The 18,916-nt window shown below is 42.5% G+C and overlaps 1 protein-coding gene across 14 annotated transcripts in view; it reads right to left on the bottom strand.

The window, feature by feature from the left end:
- The window catches only part of LOC110982421 (uncharacterized), a 43,769-nt gene extending 25,357 nt beyond the window's left edge, over window positions 1–18,412 (bottom strand). For 13 of the 14 annotated variants that reach the window (XM_087131484.1, XM_022240797.2, XM_087131486.1 and 10 more), the window contains exons 1-4: window positions 18,020–18,412; window positions 6,718–7,154; window positions 5,280–5,432; window positions 2,993–3,316 (exon numbers count right to left, since the gene is read on the bottom strand). In XM_087131484.1, the coding sequence (XP_086987610.1) occupies window positions 2,993–3,316; window positions 5,280–5,432; window positions 6,718–7,154; window positions 18,020–18,179 (1,074 nt within the window). In that variant the 5' untranslated portion in view covers window positions 18,180–18,412. The remainder of the gene's footprint in view (window positions 1–2,992; window positions 3,317–5,279; window positions 5,433–6,717; window positions 7,155–18,019) is intronic. The other variant, XM_022240805.2, reaches the window with a different exon arrangement.
- Between the last annotated feature and the right edge of the window lie 504 nt (window positions 18,413–18,916).

Raw genomic sequence — 18,916 nt, 5'->3', positions numbered from 1 at the left:
TCATCACACTTGGAAATAAGAAAATGTGTTCTGAACTTTAATCGTACATGTATGTCAGATGTGACGGGAACATGAAAAAAAAATGGACCCCTAACTTCTGGAATGACCTATTTGTCAGCTTAATATCACTGCCCACTCATTGATGTATCACAGATATAACAGGTGCATTATTACTAGCAAATTCTACAAGTGAAATCCATATCAGAATGAGGACCCTGTGGATGAAAATGTGTCTGAGGTCAAAGGTGACAAATCACATTTGTTAACAGACATGTCAAAGGTGAAAAAATGACCAGCATGCTATTTCGTCCTATACAAGTGTCCAGGGTCAACATTCAATACTGGCAATTGAACAGATGAGGTAAAAGGGGACACAGAACACATGTTGTCTGGTAAAATGTCAAACATGATAACGGCAATTCTTCTGTTTACTGATGATTCAAGAGGCGAAAATGAACGACACACTATCCAATGTTTCAATCATGGTGCAAAGTTCAAAGGTGAAAGTGCAAGATCCTGTCAGTGGAATGAAATGTGTCTTGGGTTCAGAGCTGGACCAACACATACAACATCCTGGTCAGAGGGGAAACATGCTGGAAGGAAAAATGTTATATTACAGAGGCACGTATGAACCAATGAAAATACATGTGCCAGTGCGTATGTGTACTTTACATGTACATGTAATTTACAACCATGACAACTACGGCACTTTTCCTGGAGTCTGGACCGCAAACCCCGGTCGAATTGCAAAGAAGGGCAACGCCTGACAGAAAACGGTGAAATGAGATCCACATTGGTGTGGCACATCCTACGGTATACAAATACAAGTTCAACACTGGCAGAAAAATAAAAAGGATGCCAACTTTCCCACCACCAAAAGACATACGGAAATTGTGATGTGATCTGCAAAAACCCTTCACGTGGTGAGCTTTGTCATGTTCTTCAAATTGATCTGGACACTGCCGTGTTTTCAAAACTGTTCAATTCATGATTCTAGACAACATAGATTCATGTTGTAGACAACCTAGAATCAGAAATGGAATAGATCTGAAAACTAATCAGAAATGGAATAGATCTGAAAACTGGAGTGTGTCCATATTAATTTGAATTTTATATGCACCCAAATAACAAAGCTCACCATGTGAAGGGTTTGTGCAGATCACATCACAATTTGCATAAAGTCTGGAAGGGAAATATTAAGAACTGTTGAAGTTGATCTGTTTTTTTTTTTGAGTTGTGTGGCTCTGTGAGAAGGCCCATTTTTTTTCAACTTGATCATTGAAACAGTGTGCTGTATTTGCCATTGGAAGACTGTTTGCCATCCGACTCACGTCCACCATGCACACTACCGGTATGAGTCTCATGGTTGCATGAAAGGCACTTATTGGGAAATGAACAGAGTATAAAAGAGATAATAATGGAAATAAAACGGAAGCATACTTGACATTTTTCTGTATTGAATATTTATCCAGGGGATATTTTTTTTATGTACCCACCAGTATAATTCAGTTTATGCATGTATTTGTATGCAGATGCTTTAGATCCGACAGCACCCCCCCAAAAAAGGGATGACATTTGCGTACTCAACTTTGGGGTCCTACCGGTATCTAAAAAAGGGACAGTTTATGTACTGTAGCTCTATGCAGGATTAGTTTCAATGGTCTAGTCACTCTTCTCTGAGTGCAACATTCACGACCCAGTTACCACATGGTCTATTCCCATAGTGCCATGGGGAGGCACCACTGAAGTGAAATCTCTCATTTCAATCAATCAATGATATCACAAATGTTCCCAAGCTATTTTTAACGTATCGGCCAGGCTCAGGCTTTGTTTGTTGACCGTCTGTGTGGAGTTTGCACTGGTGCCTCCAGAGACGAGTGTACCAAAAAAAAAAAAAAAGCCACATTCCCCTGGGAATAGGTTCCCCCCCCATCAAAGACCTTTTGACTTTTCTGTAATAAAAAGGTTCAGAAATGCAGGAGGGGATGTGTATTTTCAACCGACTGGGGAAAATACTGGCAAGTCCTTTTTTGAGGGATATGCTCAGCTGCTCGGAAGAGATCCAGAAGACATTTGAGCAAATATTTTGCAGGAAAAGGAGGCCAACAACTTGAAATATGCAGTCAAGAGGCTATACATGTATGTATGCTGTTTGCTACGCCTTTAAATAAATTACAAAATGTATGTTCCCTAAGGAATCTGCAGTTTGTGCACAGATATACCAGAGAAGGAGGCAGGGGGTTGGGTTAACATTCCCCCCCAGCAATTTTACGAAGTTCTTGCAAAGTTAGTGCATTCCACACAGCTTCTGCATAAACATACACACCCACTGTAGATGTAAACGGAGAACTGAAGCAGTGGTGATTGTCTTTAAATGAAAAGGTTTTTGGGTATTAAAAACTCCAAATGTTGTCAGCTTGAGACGAAACAAAGGAATTCAAGGAAATGGAAGGAAGACCTTGCAAGGTTCAGGTGGACTCTTCAGAATCAATTTCTCAAACTTTCTACTGACAGCTTTCGGGGGGGGGGGATGTTGGAGTATCAAGGTCGGACAAGTGTTCAAGGTGAAGAGCTTGGCATTTTCATCCAAGCAGAACGTTTCTCACAGGCAATCATGCTTGGTGAGTCGGTGGGCGCTACTACAGGTCAAAGTTGGGACTGGCTGGTGATTTGATGAATTCTCTCAACGCTCATCTTAACAATCCTAGTTATTAAAATTGCATGCGGGTTAGTTGTGCCCAGTCTGAAGCCCGGGAGAAAGACAAAACTTGAATAAAAGTGGAGCAGCTTTTTCCTCAAAGTAACAGAACTGGTGACAGTGAGGAAGAGACTGTAACAAACGTGAGAAACCAGAGCACTCAAGTTAATAGAAGGATGACCAAACATGCAACACATGTGTATGAGTTAAAATGAAGGTCAATGTCAGTCCCACACGCTTGTTAGTAACGACTCCAACACCTGTTAGGGGCAAACAAAATAGCCCAACACCTACGTCAGGGACTGCCGCGGCAGGGGCGGCAAGGACAGCCTCTGGTTCTTGCTCTGCTGGTGTCTCCGGTTCCTCGGAGACCTCTGGTTCTGGTTCTTTTACGGGTTCTGGTTCTGCAGGGGGCTCTGGTTCAGGTTGGGCCTCTTGTTCTGGTTCCGGTTCCAGTTCCGGTTTTTCGGGGGTTGGAATGGGTTCGGGTTCTGGCTGTGGTTCTTCCACGGCCTGCACGTCGGCAACCAGAACTACAGGGGGAACGGGTTCGGGGTCTGGTGGGGGTTCCTGGGGGGGTTCTGTTTGGGGTTGTGGCTCCTCGTCTACCTTGACATCCTGAAGGTTAAAGGAGTCACTTTTAGTGCTTCATAATGTTCATCACCAAAGTTCCTGGAATAAATGTACTTGGCCTGTTAAGCATTAACTGTGTTACTTATAACAAAAACCCTCGAGGCTAGTAAAAACAAAAGACACAAGAAGATATTACAAAGACTCTCTGAAGTTGTACTGGTACATTAAAAAAAGAGCCAGATTAATATGGTCTCAGTGGTTCGTTAGCGAAGTTAGCTCACGTTATGTTTTTTAACCCTAATCCCCTAGGGTGTAGGTATGTAAAATCATATGGAAATCAGAGGATTTGGGACTGTTAGGGAAAGCTATTGGGGAATACTCCATAGCTAAAGTACATGTGCATGTATTTGCAAGGTTAAAGTCATGTTTTGAAGCTGTCAACATTCGTTTTCGAGAGAATCAAAGCCTGCAAATCCATTGTCCGACGAATCTTGCAAGTATACATGAGTAATTCCAGAAGTTAGGCGCCCACTTTGTTTTGCGGCCCTGTCATATGATTTTGTAAGTTCAGAACACATTTACTAACTTCCAAGAGTGGTGAATTAATGCAAATTACCTGCCAAACAAATACTAATAGTTTGAAATCAATTCCGGTGATATTTCCAAGTCAAATAACAAAGGTCAGATGTAACAGGGACACAAAAATGTCACACTTTTGGACCCCTAATTTCTGGAATTACCCACCTACATGTACGTCACTGAGTCAAAAGTCATTGTGGGGGCAGGCTTCAGAATGCAGTCTCGAGGGATGCATACTGATCTGTTCATTTGTTACCCGTCTCCATATGAGCTGGGTACTGGTAAGGGCGGACGTCCTGAGCGAGATTTTGTGATAGAAGCACACTATGGGAAGCTCATTACATCTGAACCTTGAACAGTACACACGGAGAAGTGTCGACCCCAGTTACTGTATGAACATACATGTGTGGTACTTTAGCCAATGAGGATTGAAAGAAACAGACCCATACATGTGGCATAAAAAGTCATGCTTTGCATAAATATACACTTTCCTGTGGCAGCAAGGTCAAACACGATTCATCCAGCCCCATAGGATAACTCGCACAAAACATGACGTCATTACGTGTTAGGTCTGTTACTTCATGCTGTCCGAAGAAATTAGATCTTGCGAAGGAAGTTGAGCTAACAACACGCTACACACCTTCTCAATTTACAGACGCAGCTACAGCAAAAAACATTTACGGTAAGTTGGCACGCTTAAAACACAACTCAAGAAGTTACACAGGCCATAAATAAACCTGGCTCACCTGAATCACCTCAAACCAAACCTTTCTCATTCTGAGAAGAATGGGCACAATACAACGGAGGCAGGCAATCATGTACACATTGCGACGTACTTAAAAGTCTGTTTTACTATGTACTTTTATTTTCATTTCCGTCACGTTTGCTTACTTTAACTAGAAATGTGCTATTTGCCGTTTTCAATGTACCGGTGTGTTTGAATGTATTGATTTGTCCTTCAACCAATGTTATTCATAAACTTGTGTACATGCTTAGGGCTTACATGTTCTAAGATCTTATGTGAAAATAAATCTAAAACCCAAGCTTGCTAGGACTCGAACACACGACCTCCAGCTTACACACCAAATGTTCTACCCAACCGACCTGCAGTGATGTAGTTGGCCATTTCAAATCCAACACAGCAGGGGGTAATGAAAACAATCCCTAACTGCTGAGACATGGAAATCTTTTTGTTAAGGAAAAGCCAATTTGAATATTTGGAATTCTACTTGTATATGTACATGTGTATATACTTTATAGGAGTGTATATCTTCCAAACAAAACAATTCCATCGACTTTCACTGTCATGGTAGTTATGCGACACTTGAAGACACATGCAGATTTTATACATACAGATTAAAAAAAACCTCAAGGATTATTGTACTTATTTCTACAGTGATTACTTCAAGGTCAAATTGTTCCTTCTTACCCTTTCTGGTTCTGGTGACGATTCCCTCTCGGGGCTGGGCTCCCTGGCTGGTTCGGGTGTAGACTCCACGTCGACCGCTGCCACAGCAACCACCACCTCCGGCTCTACGGCGTTCTCCTCAGGTTGCCTGGCCGTCTCGTTGGTCTCGGCTTCCTGTGTAGCCAGGAGATCAGAACAAATAAAATAACTCAAAACAGGGATAAAAACAAATACAATCTCGAACAGGAAAGGTCACAGGAATTTCAGGGGAAACAAATCAGTAAACACAAGATCTCCATTGTTTTTTCATTGAGAGTGATACTGAACTGGATAAAGGCCAGTTCATGTACTTCAGGCAAAAGAGAAAAAGCGAAACAAATTTGATGTCATGGAAGACTTGCTGCAAGATTTTGCTCGGGTTGAAATGTGCTCATCTTTTGTGAGTTTGCAGCGCAAATATTTCATCTGACATGTCTGATGTCACAATTTGCGTTTGTGTTTTTGCGCCAAGTTTCAACCTGCCTGTATCGTGCCTGAAAGCCAATTGCTGAAAAATGGTACAGTGCATAAAGATTGAATGTTAACCCGGGAAAGGCAGGTTGTTTTCACCTTCTCTCTCCCCATTTTCATAAATTGCAAAATGTGAAATCAATGTCCCACAGAGGGGAAACGTTCTCACGCTTTTTCACACAAATGGGAAAACATTTTGATGCCCTTTCACACTAACGGGAAAATACAAACTGCAAATATAATGTGAACATAATTCTTTCTGCCAAATTTCCAAAACCCATTCAAAGTGTAGCTACACATAAACCAATCTTTTTTTTTTTTGAGACTGGGTACCGTTACCTGAATAAGGGCCATTCACAACAGTGTGCCTCCAAGAGTTTGGCAATGCATTGGCCAATCACAACAAATCTGTCAACCCTTTCCAAACGCACATTCAGTGGTCAGAATGCAAACTCTTGGTGGCGCACTATTGTGAAACGGCCATATTATTTGTGGAGTCTGACAACATTAAATTGATTAACCAAAGATGATTTCCAAAACTTACACTTTCAACCTACATGTAAATAATGATTTTGGCTGGGTCCAGTTGCTGACTTTTCAAAATTCGATATTACAAAAATAACCCTGGGTGAAAGAGAGAAATGGATTGTACATTTTAAGTGTGCTCTAACTGGGCCGAGCATCTTTACACAATCAGCCAGTTTTTGTATTTCAAAAGGGTAAGATCATCCAAGCACAAAGCACTCTTGCGAGTCAACATCTAGCTGCACTGATAGCGCAGACCTGGCACTATTCCTGAATGATCTAAGATACACTTCGTTTTGGGTGCGCTCTGTTGAAATACCAAACTGCCTCATTCTGCTCTTTCTTGAGGTATTCCAGGCCAATGCCGCTAAATGAGGCGATTATTCCGCCATGGCTGCAGAATCTGAGACTATGCCATCCTCACCTCTGCCGTTACGTGCACATCATTGGGCACCGACTCAACGGGTACTGACTCCTCTGTGGAAACTGTTATCTCCTCCACTGGCTCTTCTATCCTCTCAGGTGGGGCCTCCTCTGCTGTGACCTCCACTGTCGTGACGACTCCGTTCTCGGCCGGTAACGCCTCCCCGTTGACCTTGGGCTCCTCCTCTTCTCCCTTCGGCGGTGCAGAGTTCTCAACCTCTATGAACTGGCTCTCGTCGGCTATCTTGGCGTCGACGGTCAGCGCGTACTTCTTGTTGTGCACATCCAGCTCCGGATCCACGACAAGCAGGGCCGTGCGGTCCCCGCCACTCCGGATCCGCGCCACAACCTGTGCGTGCGTCTCCCGCTCGATGTTGACGCCGTTGACCTCGATGACGCGGTCCCCCTTCTTCAGATTGGCTTTCTCTGCCGGGGAGCCTGTGTACAGCAAACAGGGAAAGCAATCATGCACTTAACATGTTTGAACAGTATGTGAATACAAATTTCATGAAATGCACAGAGTCTTTTGTGTGATTTACTCTCTTACTTCAGTTCTGGTTAATAAACAAGGCGGCTGTCCATTCAATGAATGAAGTCGTATTTATTTTTCATTCCATGACATCTGCCACTAAAATGTGCCGGGAGCTACAGAGAAGACTATGGCCATGTTCCCACAGACAGGTGTGCATGTACAAATACAAATCAAACACGAATCGACCACAGTCTGGTTTTCAGTACTGCTCAGCCATTCCTCTCTATGTGCATACAGTACATGTACTAGCACATACAGGTAGTTTTGTTGTGGTGGAGTAGAGACATAGTGGCTGTGCAGGACACTTTCAGCAAATTTCACTTTAAGTGAAAGGGCACTGCAGCCAACTTGGCCTTGAAATAGGGTTTTTTTTGGGGGGGGAGGGCACTGCAGCCAGTGCACTGGAGCATCACAGCAAAGGTCGCTCGTGGTCACTGTTAATGTCAAAACAAACAGCACATGTTGATTCAGCCAAAACACTGTACCAACAGGACAGCACAGTTACAAGAACAAATTTATTCACCACAACTTCACCACCAGGTGAGCAAGTCTGTACACTGAGGCACAGCTTACTGGCCAACCTGCCAACGTGCTTCAATGCATCCATGCACCGTTTTCTTTTTTGTTCCAGGAACAACTGATCCTACGTACTGTAGAGCTCTGGGAAAAGTCTTTCACAATTCGCTTTTCATGTGCCTGGAGTGCTCAATGGGACTTCAGACACCAGAGTACATGTATACACTGTAACTGAATCTACAGTGTACATTTGACATGTGGACCCCTCGGATACAGTAGCCATTTTTTTTTAAAGAAGCCAGGAATATATGTTTGCTTTAGCCTACATGTACATGTACAGTGTACTTCTTCATTTGCCCTCCGACTGACTGGTTAAGAACTAAAAAAAAAAGAAGGAAATTCTCACAGAAAACATGCCCCACTTACCGGTGCTTGTACCATACTTACGGTACATGTGTATATTCGGGATCACCTTCATATGGTACATCCCCCCTCCCCTTCTTACATTCCAGGTGCCATTCCATTTGGTGTTAATGGTACTGGTACATGTACATTAGATCTACCACTGGAATACACCAAGATTTCAAATGCTCATGCCGAGAGAAGGCATTCCTGACACCCAAATTCTCAACTGTTGCAACTCATTTTGCCAAGTTCCCATGGCTTCAACTCTGGGCCCCTTTCAGAACGTGGCAAATGGCGAGCACTGCTCCCTGGCCTCTTATCTAAAGCGTCCATCAAGCACAAGCTCGTATTAAAGTGGATTACAATTGGCCAATTCTTCACTTCAGCATAATTACACGACCTTTGCCCACAATGACGGAAGCCGTTCAGCATTCATTCATGCCATGGAGTGATTTAAAACTCTGAAGTGCTCGAATTTGATTGTTTCAATTATTTTGAGCTCACTTCAGCTGTGAAGTAATTTTGGGGGCTGGCGTGGGTAACGTGGTTGAATTTCCATGCTATGCCTACACTGTTAACTTTGCGTCAGCAGCTCTGGCCTCCCTCACTTTTTTGGTTCAGTGCAGTCTTCGAGGCACATTACGGCTGCATGCAGTTATCCGATCCTGGCCTGTTCATATTTCACAAAGATAACATGGTTGACTTGGTAACATGATTTCAGTACTTATTATCCTCATTCTTTTGTGAGTACTTGTGAGAAATAACTTCTGTACTTCTGCAAATGGAGGGAACGTTATACCAAAAGTTTGTTTTTTCACAGACAGGCCACATTTTGCCCTGTGAAGGAAGAACTGTTTAATGTGGATCTAGTTACACAAATCTACACAGATCTACATGTAGTAATGCAGGGGTACCATGGGACAGACGGAAGGAAAACCTGTGGATGATGCTGACTGGAACATTACAATTGTTCATTACATGTACCGGTACATACAGCATGGATGCACGTACATGTACATTGAACATACATGTAGGTTACTTTCAGTGCAATCACAAGCACCTGTGCACAATAAACCGACAATTAAGTCTGCTCCATTAGAACTATATTTTTATATCTAAACTGAGATAATCTGGTTTAATGGGTCTAATATCAAGAACACCCTGCAATCTGCAGCCTACTTGTACAGGTGCACACCACCCACAGTACATGTACAATATTGCGTGAATTAGGGTTGCATCCGCCCTATTTGTTTTTGTATCAAAGGTCGCACAATGTGTACACATCACACCCAATGAATCCTCAGTACATGTAAATGTACCATAAAACATGCAGAGGGCTTGCAGGGTGTCAATCCACATCTGGGCAGTGTGGAGGAATGCAAGGCAGCACAATGAGCTTTGCACTGCAGTGCACAGTAACTTATAAATCTGCTGATAAGAAAAAAACCATGGACATCAAAACAAGAACAAGTATGCAGGGTCACCAAAGGCACTGAATTGTAGATCACTAAATTTACATTGGAAATTTATCATACAGCAAGTTGTTTTCTGAATTTGTACATTTCCAAAAGCTGCCCTGGACCTGCCCGTATGTTCGTACAACTGAACATGTACAAAAGTACATTTGTATGTATGTAAGGCTGCATCTGAATCTCTTGTGTAGAGCTAGGTCTTGGTCTTCACTCCATTGGAAATGCGTGGAGACGCGTAGACAATAGACCTAGCTACAGCTCTGGAATCCCGTTTCGGACACGGCCTCTATGTGCATACATGTACTGGTACTGTACTCTACCGGTACTGCAAGCATGTCATACATTGCACATATTGAACAAGTACTTGCATGGCACTTAACCCACATTTTCAGATAAATCTTTTATCATGTGTTTGCCACCGACAAAATGTCTACTTATCATGTCTACTTAAAATGAAATTCGAGGCAGGAATCACACCTGTGTTCCTGCTGCTCAACCTGACCTTCTTGACCCAGAATCGTTCAGGAGGAGTATATTTGTACTGGTAGTACCAAGAAATGCTCAAAACTGAGTGATCGGGGCACATTTACAAAAAAACACATGGTGTAAATTGGGGGACAAGATTTACAAGCCACTGCTGTGGTGGCATACTGGTACATGTACCAAACCAGGGGGTGGTATGCGCCTGGTGCATGCCTAGGGTTCCTACAGAAATCTGTAAATCAAATCCCATGACTTTTCCCAGGACTCTTTGAGGACTGATGCATGACAATTTCCATGACATCTACAGCCACTTTGCAGAGAACAGTTGTTTGGTATTATGAATGGAAAGACAGCCATCGCCACTATTACAGACTGACGAGGATAGCCGGTGAATTGTATGGTATTTTATTCTCACATCAAGAGTGACCCATTAGATACGACTATGACCCCTGCACGATCTCAATTTTTCCGACTTTATTCCTCCAAAAACAGATTTCCAGGACACCCTAATTTTTCCCCCATTTTCCACAACTTTTCAGGGCAACTTCTTTTCAGGATTTTCCATGACCCCGGGTACCCAGACGCTTCTTCAACCAACTGGTTCATGGGTGTCAAGCTCAAAAACAGGAGTGTGCCCGAGTATGGCACTGTGGTTACGGCACTTTGCGGATAAGTTTCCTGAACCAGTACACGTACCATAATGTACCGGTAATGTACATTGTACGTGTATGTACCGGTTCATGCAAATGCCAAAACACATGAATGTTTTGAAACCAGTCAGATCCGGACCATCTGAAATGGTTTTCTCACTCTATAATTAGTTCAACAATCCATCAACATAATCAACACTGACTCAGACTACAAGTAAGACCCACACTACAATTAAACCATTGTCAAACCCATACCGATATGGACTGGTACCAACTTGGGCATGCACAAATTTGGGCTGGTTGATAAAGCTCATTATCAGACTCAAACTCTGACCAACTCAAGTGGGTACTGCTACCGGTACAGGGGTACCTGTACCGTACTGACAATCTCAGATCCAATTTGTTTCCTGAATTGACCTCTTTTCTATCTGTTCTTTAGTGAAGCTGCGATCCTGTGGCAGGTACTAGTACATGTACAATCTAGATTTGTCATTAATTGGATCTAAATACTGGCAACCGTGAATGATAAATGGAGGCTTTAAGCTCCTGCTGATAAAGCCAGTGTTTAAAATGCCCCCCCTTCAATTTATTTATAGTTTCTTGGAAACATGCAAAAAATAAGTTTACATGTGGATGTAAAATCAATCTTTCCACTTATTAGTGTCACTTACGCTCCCCAAACTGTGTTTCCCGCGTTACATGTCATTTGAAACAGAGCACATGTACATGTAGGTTAAATTTTTTGCACTTTTTACATGTATTGCAGCTACATGACATGTACCAATGAGAGTTAAATGGTTAAAACAAGAACGCCGTGAGAGGTCAGGAGGCGCTTGCTTACACTGAACTGAATGACACTTTAAACAGGTTCAAGGGTACCGGTACCACACTGGCTATACATAACATGTTTATGTACATGTACATGTATGTAACTACAGTGTACATGTACATGTACATGTAAGTCTGTTAAACCTTTTTCACCACGCTAATACATTGTACAATAGACTTTTCTTCTTTACATGAATTTCCAAAATAACATTTTTATCATAATTTCCTTCTTCCAAAAAAAATAGGGTACACATAGGTAGGGAAACAGAAAGCATAAGCAATTTTTTGGGCCTTACACCTTTGTGCAGCAACAATTTGTTTCTCTGGCCTTTCGGTATGCCGTGAGTTCCAGGTAAACGCAACGTTTTGCAAATGTCTGCCAGAGAAATTTACCTTCGTGACCTCACCAAAGTGCCAGAATTTTTTCAATGACATTCGAGTTCCTATTATTGTCTATACACACTGATTTTCTTTTACATGAGTAAACATGGAAATTCTCTGATCAAGTCCCCAAGCTCTTTCAGGAAATTGCTGGGCAGAGTGATTGCCAAACTTAGTAAGTCACTGTTGGGTCCTCCCGGTAGTTGGTGCTTACTGTACTACTGGTGGGCCTGGCCATGGTCCGACTAAATGCACACTGGATCTGAGAACGAGTTGGTCTAGGTCCAAGAAGGCAGAGTCCGACTTGACTTGGTTCAAACAAAATACGTAGCCTCTCTTGTACATGTATTACTGTCCTGACATGACAGTTTATGTGAATGCCCTCCTAAAATCACAAATCCCATACTGCAGTTTACTACATATACAATCTACACTGAGTTTTACAATCAAGGTGAAATGTACATGTAACACCGTTTCCTATAATTCACATGTACATGTAAGATCAGCCCCCTTGCAGACTTGAGAACTCTAGCGCAGCTCGTCACAGGAAATGGTAGATAGACAATGACACCGGTCCATCTCTTAACTGAAGAAGAAATTTCTGCACTCTTACCTGACGCTGACGCTTCCATTCTAAAGAAACAAATGAAATATTCTGTCGAACCCTATCGGTACATGCAACTTGGAGAAATTTGCAAGTTTGTTGAAGTGCGAAACGGATTTGGAATGGGGCAACTTTGCAAGGCAACTTTGTGCAAGGCCAAGAAATGAAACTAGCAGCTTGTGCACAAAGAGGATTTCCATTCAGGCGTTGTTTAAAACTATGATGAATTGTCACATCTGTGCTTCCCCTTATGCCACAAAGAACACTCAACGCATCACTCTATGAAATTATGCTTAACAATGCCCTCATAAATACCAGTACTTACATGTATTTGTCCATTATGTACAAGGCATTAGCGCATCCCTAAGAATTTGAGGGCAAGATTAGCAATGTAGCCAATATTTACAATGACACCCAGTGCACTGTTTGTAGAAGTAGGTCTTGGGGATAATGCCTTCTGGCACAGCATCAAGGGTTTCAGAGTGCTAAATACATACACTGTAATGCATCAGTATGTCATGCTGCTCAGCTGTTTTCTAAATAGGCTATAACTTGAGCCCCTAATGCTACTGTGGGAGTGTAATTAGTTGATCCACTCAACCACTGAATAGTGCAATGCACTGTATGCTGCATACAGTGCACTATAAGTACATGTACATGTACATACTGAGGTACATGTACAGTACATAAAACATACGCAGAGGTACATGTACACAAGATGTATTAGACCCAAAGGTCCCATTCCACAAGTCATGTGCATTCAGTAACATGCAATCTTTTTCCTTTTTTCTCCACCAATGATGTACTTTAGATGTAAAATGTGACAATTTTAAATGGTAAACCTCCTATCCTCAATTTGGACAATGTACTGTTACGAAAAACTGGTCATGAAAAGATGTGAGCCTGCACATGTACATGTAGGTACAGTGCCCGAAGATGACCTGCCTCGAAGATGACCTGCCTGGTTCTCACACCATTGAAGGACTGATTTAATTACGGGCAATAAACCCTCAAGGGCAGCCTGGCTGAAGAGTAAACATATATGTATGTAGCACACTTGATCCGACACCAACTCCCAGTGTGAGGCCTGAGATGGGACTGATCAAATGATACATCATGTACATGTACTAGTAGTAAGTGCTGCAGTATGCAACTGAAGTTTCATCGATTTACCTTCTCTGCGGGGATACATGTATCTGGGCATTTTGAAAGAAACTGCACGTGTGAGATTCAGATTTTATTTAGGGGTGTGAAAAATTCTCGCGCATGTTTTGTTCACCGCATCCCCCGGACCTGGATGTCTTTACCCAGTTCCATGTCCCAGTACATGTACTTGAAAAATATTTTGCAAGAATATCAGAGCCCAAGTCTTACCCGGTGCTTCATTTGCTTTAACTTTACAGTTACTGATTAGAATTGTTGAAGCATCCAAATATCGCCCCTTGATACCGCCGCCTCGCATATCAGAATACAGCATACACCATGGTATACAATGTACATGTACCGTACATGTAGGTGCACACACTTATTGAGCGTCTCCAGGGAGTTTGAGCCTAAAAAGCCTTGTTTTTCCTGGAATGCTTTGATCCTATACATCGTAACTCCTTCACATTCTCCAACAGTTTCTAGAACTGGATCTACGTGGTCCCCCAAAGTAATTTCTCGAAAGTGTTCCTTCAAAGACAACCGCTGTCAGCACATGGTGCAAATGATATCCTGCATGTTCTGAAGCAATGTGGACGATTTGAAGCATCATCCAGGTTTAAATTTACGCATCACTGAGCATTTAAACAACACAACGTTGGCTCAAGGCCTGCCCTTGACGCACCCTTCAAAACCAGCCACACATTTCTGCTGTACGGCCTCGGTCCTCCAATATACCGCACAACCAGTCAGAGGATTTGGGAGGAATGATGATGGCTCATGGTCTTCCTCCTTGGCACAGCAGTGAACTTCGACAAGTTTCCTTGTAGTTTTGTAACAGCTACCCGGTAGTAGTTACCGGTACTTGAACTGGTCTCCCAATCATACTGTGCTGCGATCAACTTAAAATCAGATGTACACAGGCTGGCACAAGACAGTGCAATGTGCATGATCCAGAGCTGTGGAAAGTGATCCACAACCATGGGGTTCATTCCTGTACCAGTAGGTAGCCTGGGATGTTAACTTTACGTCTCTTTTTCTGAGTGATACAGAGCAATTTTACAAGGAAATGTGATGTCACTTAAACACATGTCCAGCAGTCTCTGAGGGAGAACTGGGATTGTCATATTCACTGTAACAGAGATACCAGTATATCTGTTGTTTGAGTATCGTGCATGACTGTCAATGATCTACAATAATTTTTTTATTATTTAGAAAATGGCACCATTTGGGATCTCTCAGGCTCTTTATTGGTTACATGTACATGTTTTTGCCATTGTTCAGCGTGATCTTGAACAAATTGATTAAACTCCTTCCAAGTTTATCTACCTTGGAATAAAATCCATTCATAGGATAATCGACTCAGGATGGAATTTGCGCAAGAGCCAAGACTGTACTGAACTATGGAACGCCAAAGAGGCAAAAACTTGGAGGCAACACATCGATCGTTCCTCAACATTCCTCAACATCGATCGATTGTTCCCCTACATCGGTCAAACGTTCCCCTACATTGATCAATTGCTCTTCTACATCAATCGACTGATCTCTCTTAATCGATGAAGAAAGAGCGATGACAAAAGTTCGATGAAGAAAGACCAATGAAGTTACATCAATGCCAACGTTATGCAATCCCTTCCAGTACCAAATAATGAACGTGTTCCCTGTAACCATAGCCCACCAGCACTCAAGGCCACCCATGTTCATTACCCATATGTCTGGTAGGCCCTATACAAGAATATCATTTCCATTTCCCCCTGGATGGGATGCCAGTTCGTTAAGGGTCACTCCCTAGCCACGGTGGGCACCCATTCTTATTCCTAATGGCCCGAATTTTATTTTCCACACAATAACATCCCGGTAGAACCAGTGGAACTATTTTGTCATTCATTTGACCTACTTATGTAGCTATGCACTTCCAACACACTGATGAACACTATTTCCTTCTGAATTTAAAATTTCTCAATCTAATTTGTCACCTTGTTTCAATCGCCTCCCATAATCTCAATGGTGGATGAGTCGCAGTAAGTCCAGTACATTGTATTATGCACAGTTTAGTATTTTCATTCCTGATCCCTGAGACCCCAAGCTAACACCCAATGATGTCGAAAATAACAAATAAAATATGCATATTGTTAAGCACAACAAAGAGAGCATAATCTCGACCGTTTCATTGATCATAAAAGACTATTGTCCTGGTTGTTTAGAGAAGACAAAGGATTTTGTAGTATGGTGCCCACAGTGGTTATGGAGCCACCCTTAATGAACTGGCATCCCATCCTGGGGAAAATGGAAATGATATTCTTGTATAGGGCCTACCAGACCGACAGGTAATAAACATGGGTGGCCTTGAGTGCTGGTGGGCTATGGTTACAGGGAACATGTGCTTTATTTGGTACTGGAAGAGGTTGCGTAATATTGGCATCGATGTAACTTCATCGGTCTTTCTTTATCCCACTATTATCATTGTTCTTTTTTTATCGCTCTTCCTTCATCAATCAAAAGGGATCGATCGATTGATGTAGAGGAATGATCAGTCAATATAGGAATGATCGATCGATGTAGAAGAACGATTGATCCATGTGGGGGAACGATCGATCGATGTAGAGAAATGATCAATCGATGTTGAGGAACGATCGATGTGTTGCCTCCAAGTTTTTGCCTCTTTGGCATTCCATACTGAACAGCCTTATTCTGGTGCCAAGATAAACAGTGGATTTCATCCGTACCCTTGGTCAAAGACATAGGACAGATATCATTCTGCAAACTGTTAAAGAGGACCGGAAAAATAAAGAAACAGGAGAAAGGGATAGGCTTGGGCCAACTGTCATCAATTGGGACCTTCAGAATTTGTGCTCTATGACAATTAGGCCCAGCAGGATTTCATTATGACCATGATGACAGTGTCCTGTGTTGAAAATTACTCTCCGCCTTGAGCAGGAGCACCCCTTCCTCAGTTGTAAAGAGCCATATTGGTCAGGAAAACGACTACAATGTTAATACATGTATTTATTCCCTTATAAAAATGCACTTATGTGCTTGGCCGGTCTTAAACGTGCATTTAAGACCGGCTCAGTAGAATGGAATACTCGAGCTACATGCAAGGGCATTATCAGTGTTCGCTCTCCTGAGCAAGGTCTTACATGTAAATGCTAGTTTTATTCAGAGTCAAAAGAAGTCAACATGTGATGGATTTCCAACAATTTTGTTCCGAAATTTTACTTTCATGTTCCTGAACACCCCGTTCCATTTTATGGTTTACCGGTATTCCTTTTGAAAGTTATCCAATAGAATCCCCTTCAGTAACCTTAACGAGCACATGGCATGTACACACAAACTCCTGACAAATCAGATCTGATTAAACTGTCTCGTAATATCCATGTGCCAGTGCGCGATTTATACCATGAGCATTATCACTTCTCAGCGAGCAATTATGAAATGTTAATATGCAGTCACGTGACACGTTTCGAAGGCACAATTGCAGAATACCCGCCACTCACCTTGCCCACCTCGTAGCCATGGATACGCAGTTACGGAGTCACGTTTGCATCCACAAGACCCACATTGGACTTAGGAAAATTCTTCCGCCTTCCTCATCCACTTTGCGTTGCAGGACACAAGGCCCACATCGTATCCCCATATCTGCTCCCCGGGACCCACATTGGACTTGGGAAAATTCTTCCGCCATCCCCATTCATTTTGTATTGCAGTGCTTCGTTCTCAAGAATGACTTCAATGCTGTACACAACGCGTACCTTGACGCAGCAAGGATAACCCCAAGCCGAACAACCTCCACGTGACTAAGTAGCCATGGATTTTTTGGGGGTGTTTTCGCGTGGTGGGGTATTCTGCAATTATTCCGTTTTGACCAATAGGAATAGAAAACCTGTCCCAGGTATTTACGTGTGTGAATAATGGTTAGTGAACCAGTAATCAGCTGATTCGTATACAACTGCAGTTCTTACCAAAAAAAAACAAAACAAAATTGCTCGGAAAATGCCCTTTCTTGGTCCAGCTCGGGGCTCATATTAAAGTAGGCCTAGGCCTACCTTCCAACACATGCCATAAAAAAAAAGTCCCACGAGGAGTAACCCCCGAGTATCCTGATTTAATGGTTCGCGATTTAATCAGCTGCTTAACATGTTAAACAACTTTAGTTTAACGCAGTTTGATTTCAACATGTTCAACACGTGCAAGATGCACCTGGGGCTTCCATCCATTTCTAGGCTAGTGGATTCATAGAAACACAGTGACTACTGTCTGTATTACGATTACGAAAACTGTAATCTTACCAGGATCTATGCCCCGTATGTACTGGCCATGTTGCCCCTGTTTGCTGTGAAGATTGAATCCATAGCCACCTGATCCCTTTACCATCCGACATAGCCGCGGTCTGCCCGGGGGGTCCGGCTGGCTCTTCGACGACCGCTTCTTGCCACTTTTCGAACTCATGCTCGAAATTTCGTCTCAGTTTTCGCCACAAAAGTTACCGTGTCACCCTCCAAAACTCGCCTGGGTGAGAGAAGGACTTCTTGTCAGTCCGGTGACACACTTATTGCGTAGGTCGTGGGGCGTTAACAGTAAATTTTGGGAAAGCTTTTTCGAAGAGAATTACTCACCCCGAGTCACTGACCCGTGTCCAAACATAGGCGTACAGGTCCTATGTGACGTGAAAAATTTACACGCAATATGTCGGCGAGGAGGCCGGCTAGAGTTTACATCACGTGACCAACCTTGGGGCAATTTGACGGTTTCTATTCCCCCTTTCTCCACGAAAGTTTCAGCCAATGACAACTCATTTTCGTCAATAAACTGGAAGAGTATGCAAGTGACAGCCTAACAGGTTTTTTTTTATGACTACAACATTTCAGTAGTTTGTTTGTCTTTTTCCTCCATGGTTTCAAACACTCAGCATGTCCGACTTGTACTACCAATAGTCTTTCACGGCTTGGCTGCAACATTTGAAGCGATATTTCATTGGAAGCGTGCTACTTCGTATAATCAAATGCTGGCGTTCAACAACCGTCAACAGTCCAACATCCTATCTTTTTTTCTGGCATTTTCTTAGCGTCCATTGCAAATATGAAAGGAAAGGGAAAAATGGACGATCAATGAAAGGTTTCACAAATATATGATTGGTTATACCAGCCAGATTTTTTCTTGTCATAATTTAGACTAAGATATTGTCG

The sequence above is a fragment of the Acanthaster planci genome, linkage group LG21, assembly GCF_054643075.1.
Source record: "Acanthaster planci isolate LZ-2023a linkage group LG21, COTS_SCS, whole genome shotgun sequence".
In the NCBI taxonomy this organism is placed as follows: Eukaryota; Metazoa; Echinodermata; class Asteroidea; order Valvatida; family Acanthasteridae; genus Acanthaster; species Acanthaster planci.
This window is presented reverse-complemented; position numbering and strand designations above follow the sequence as displayed.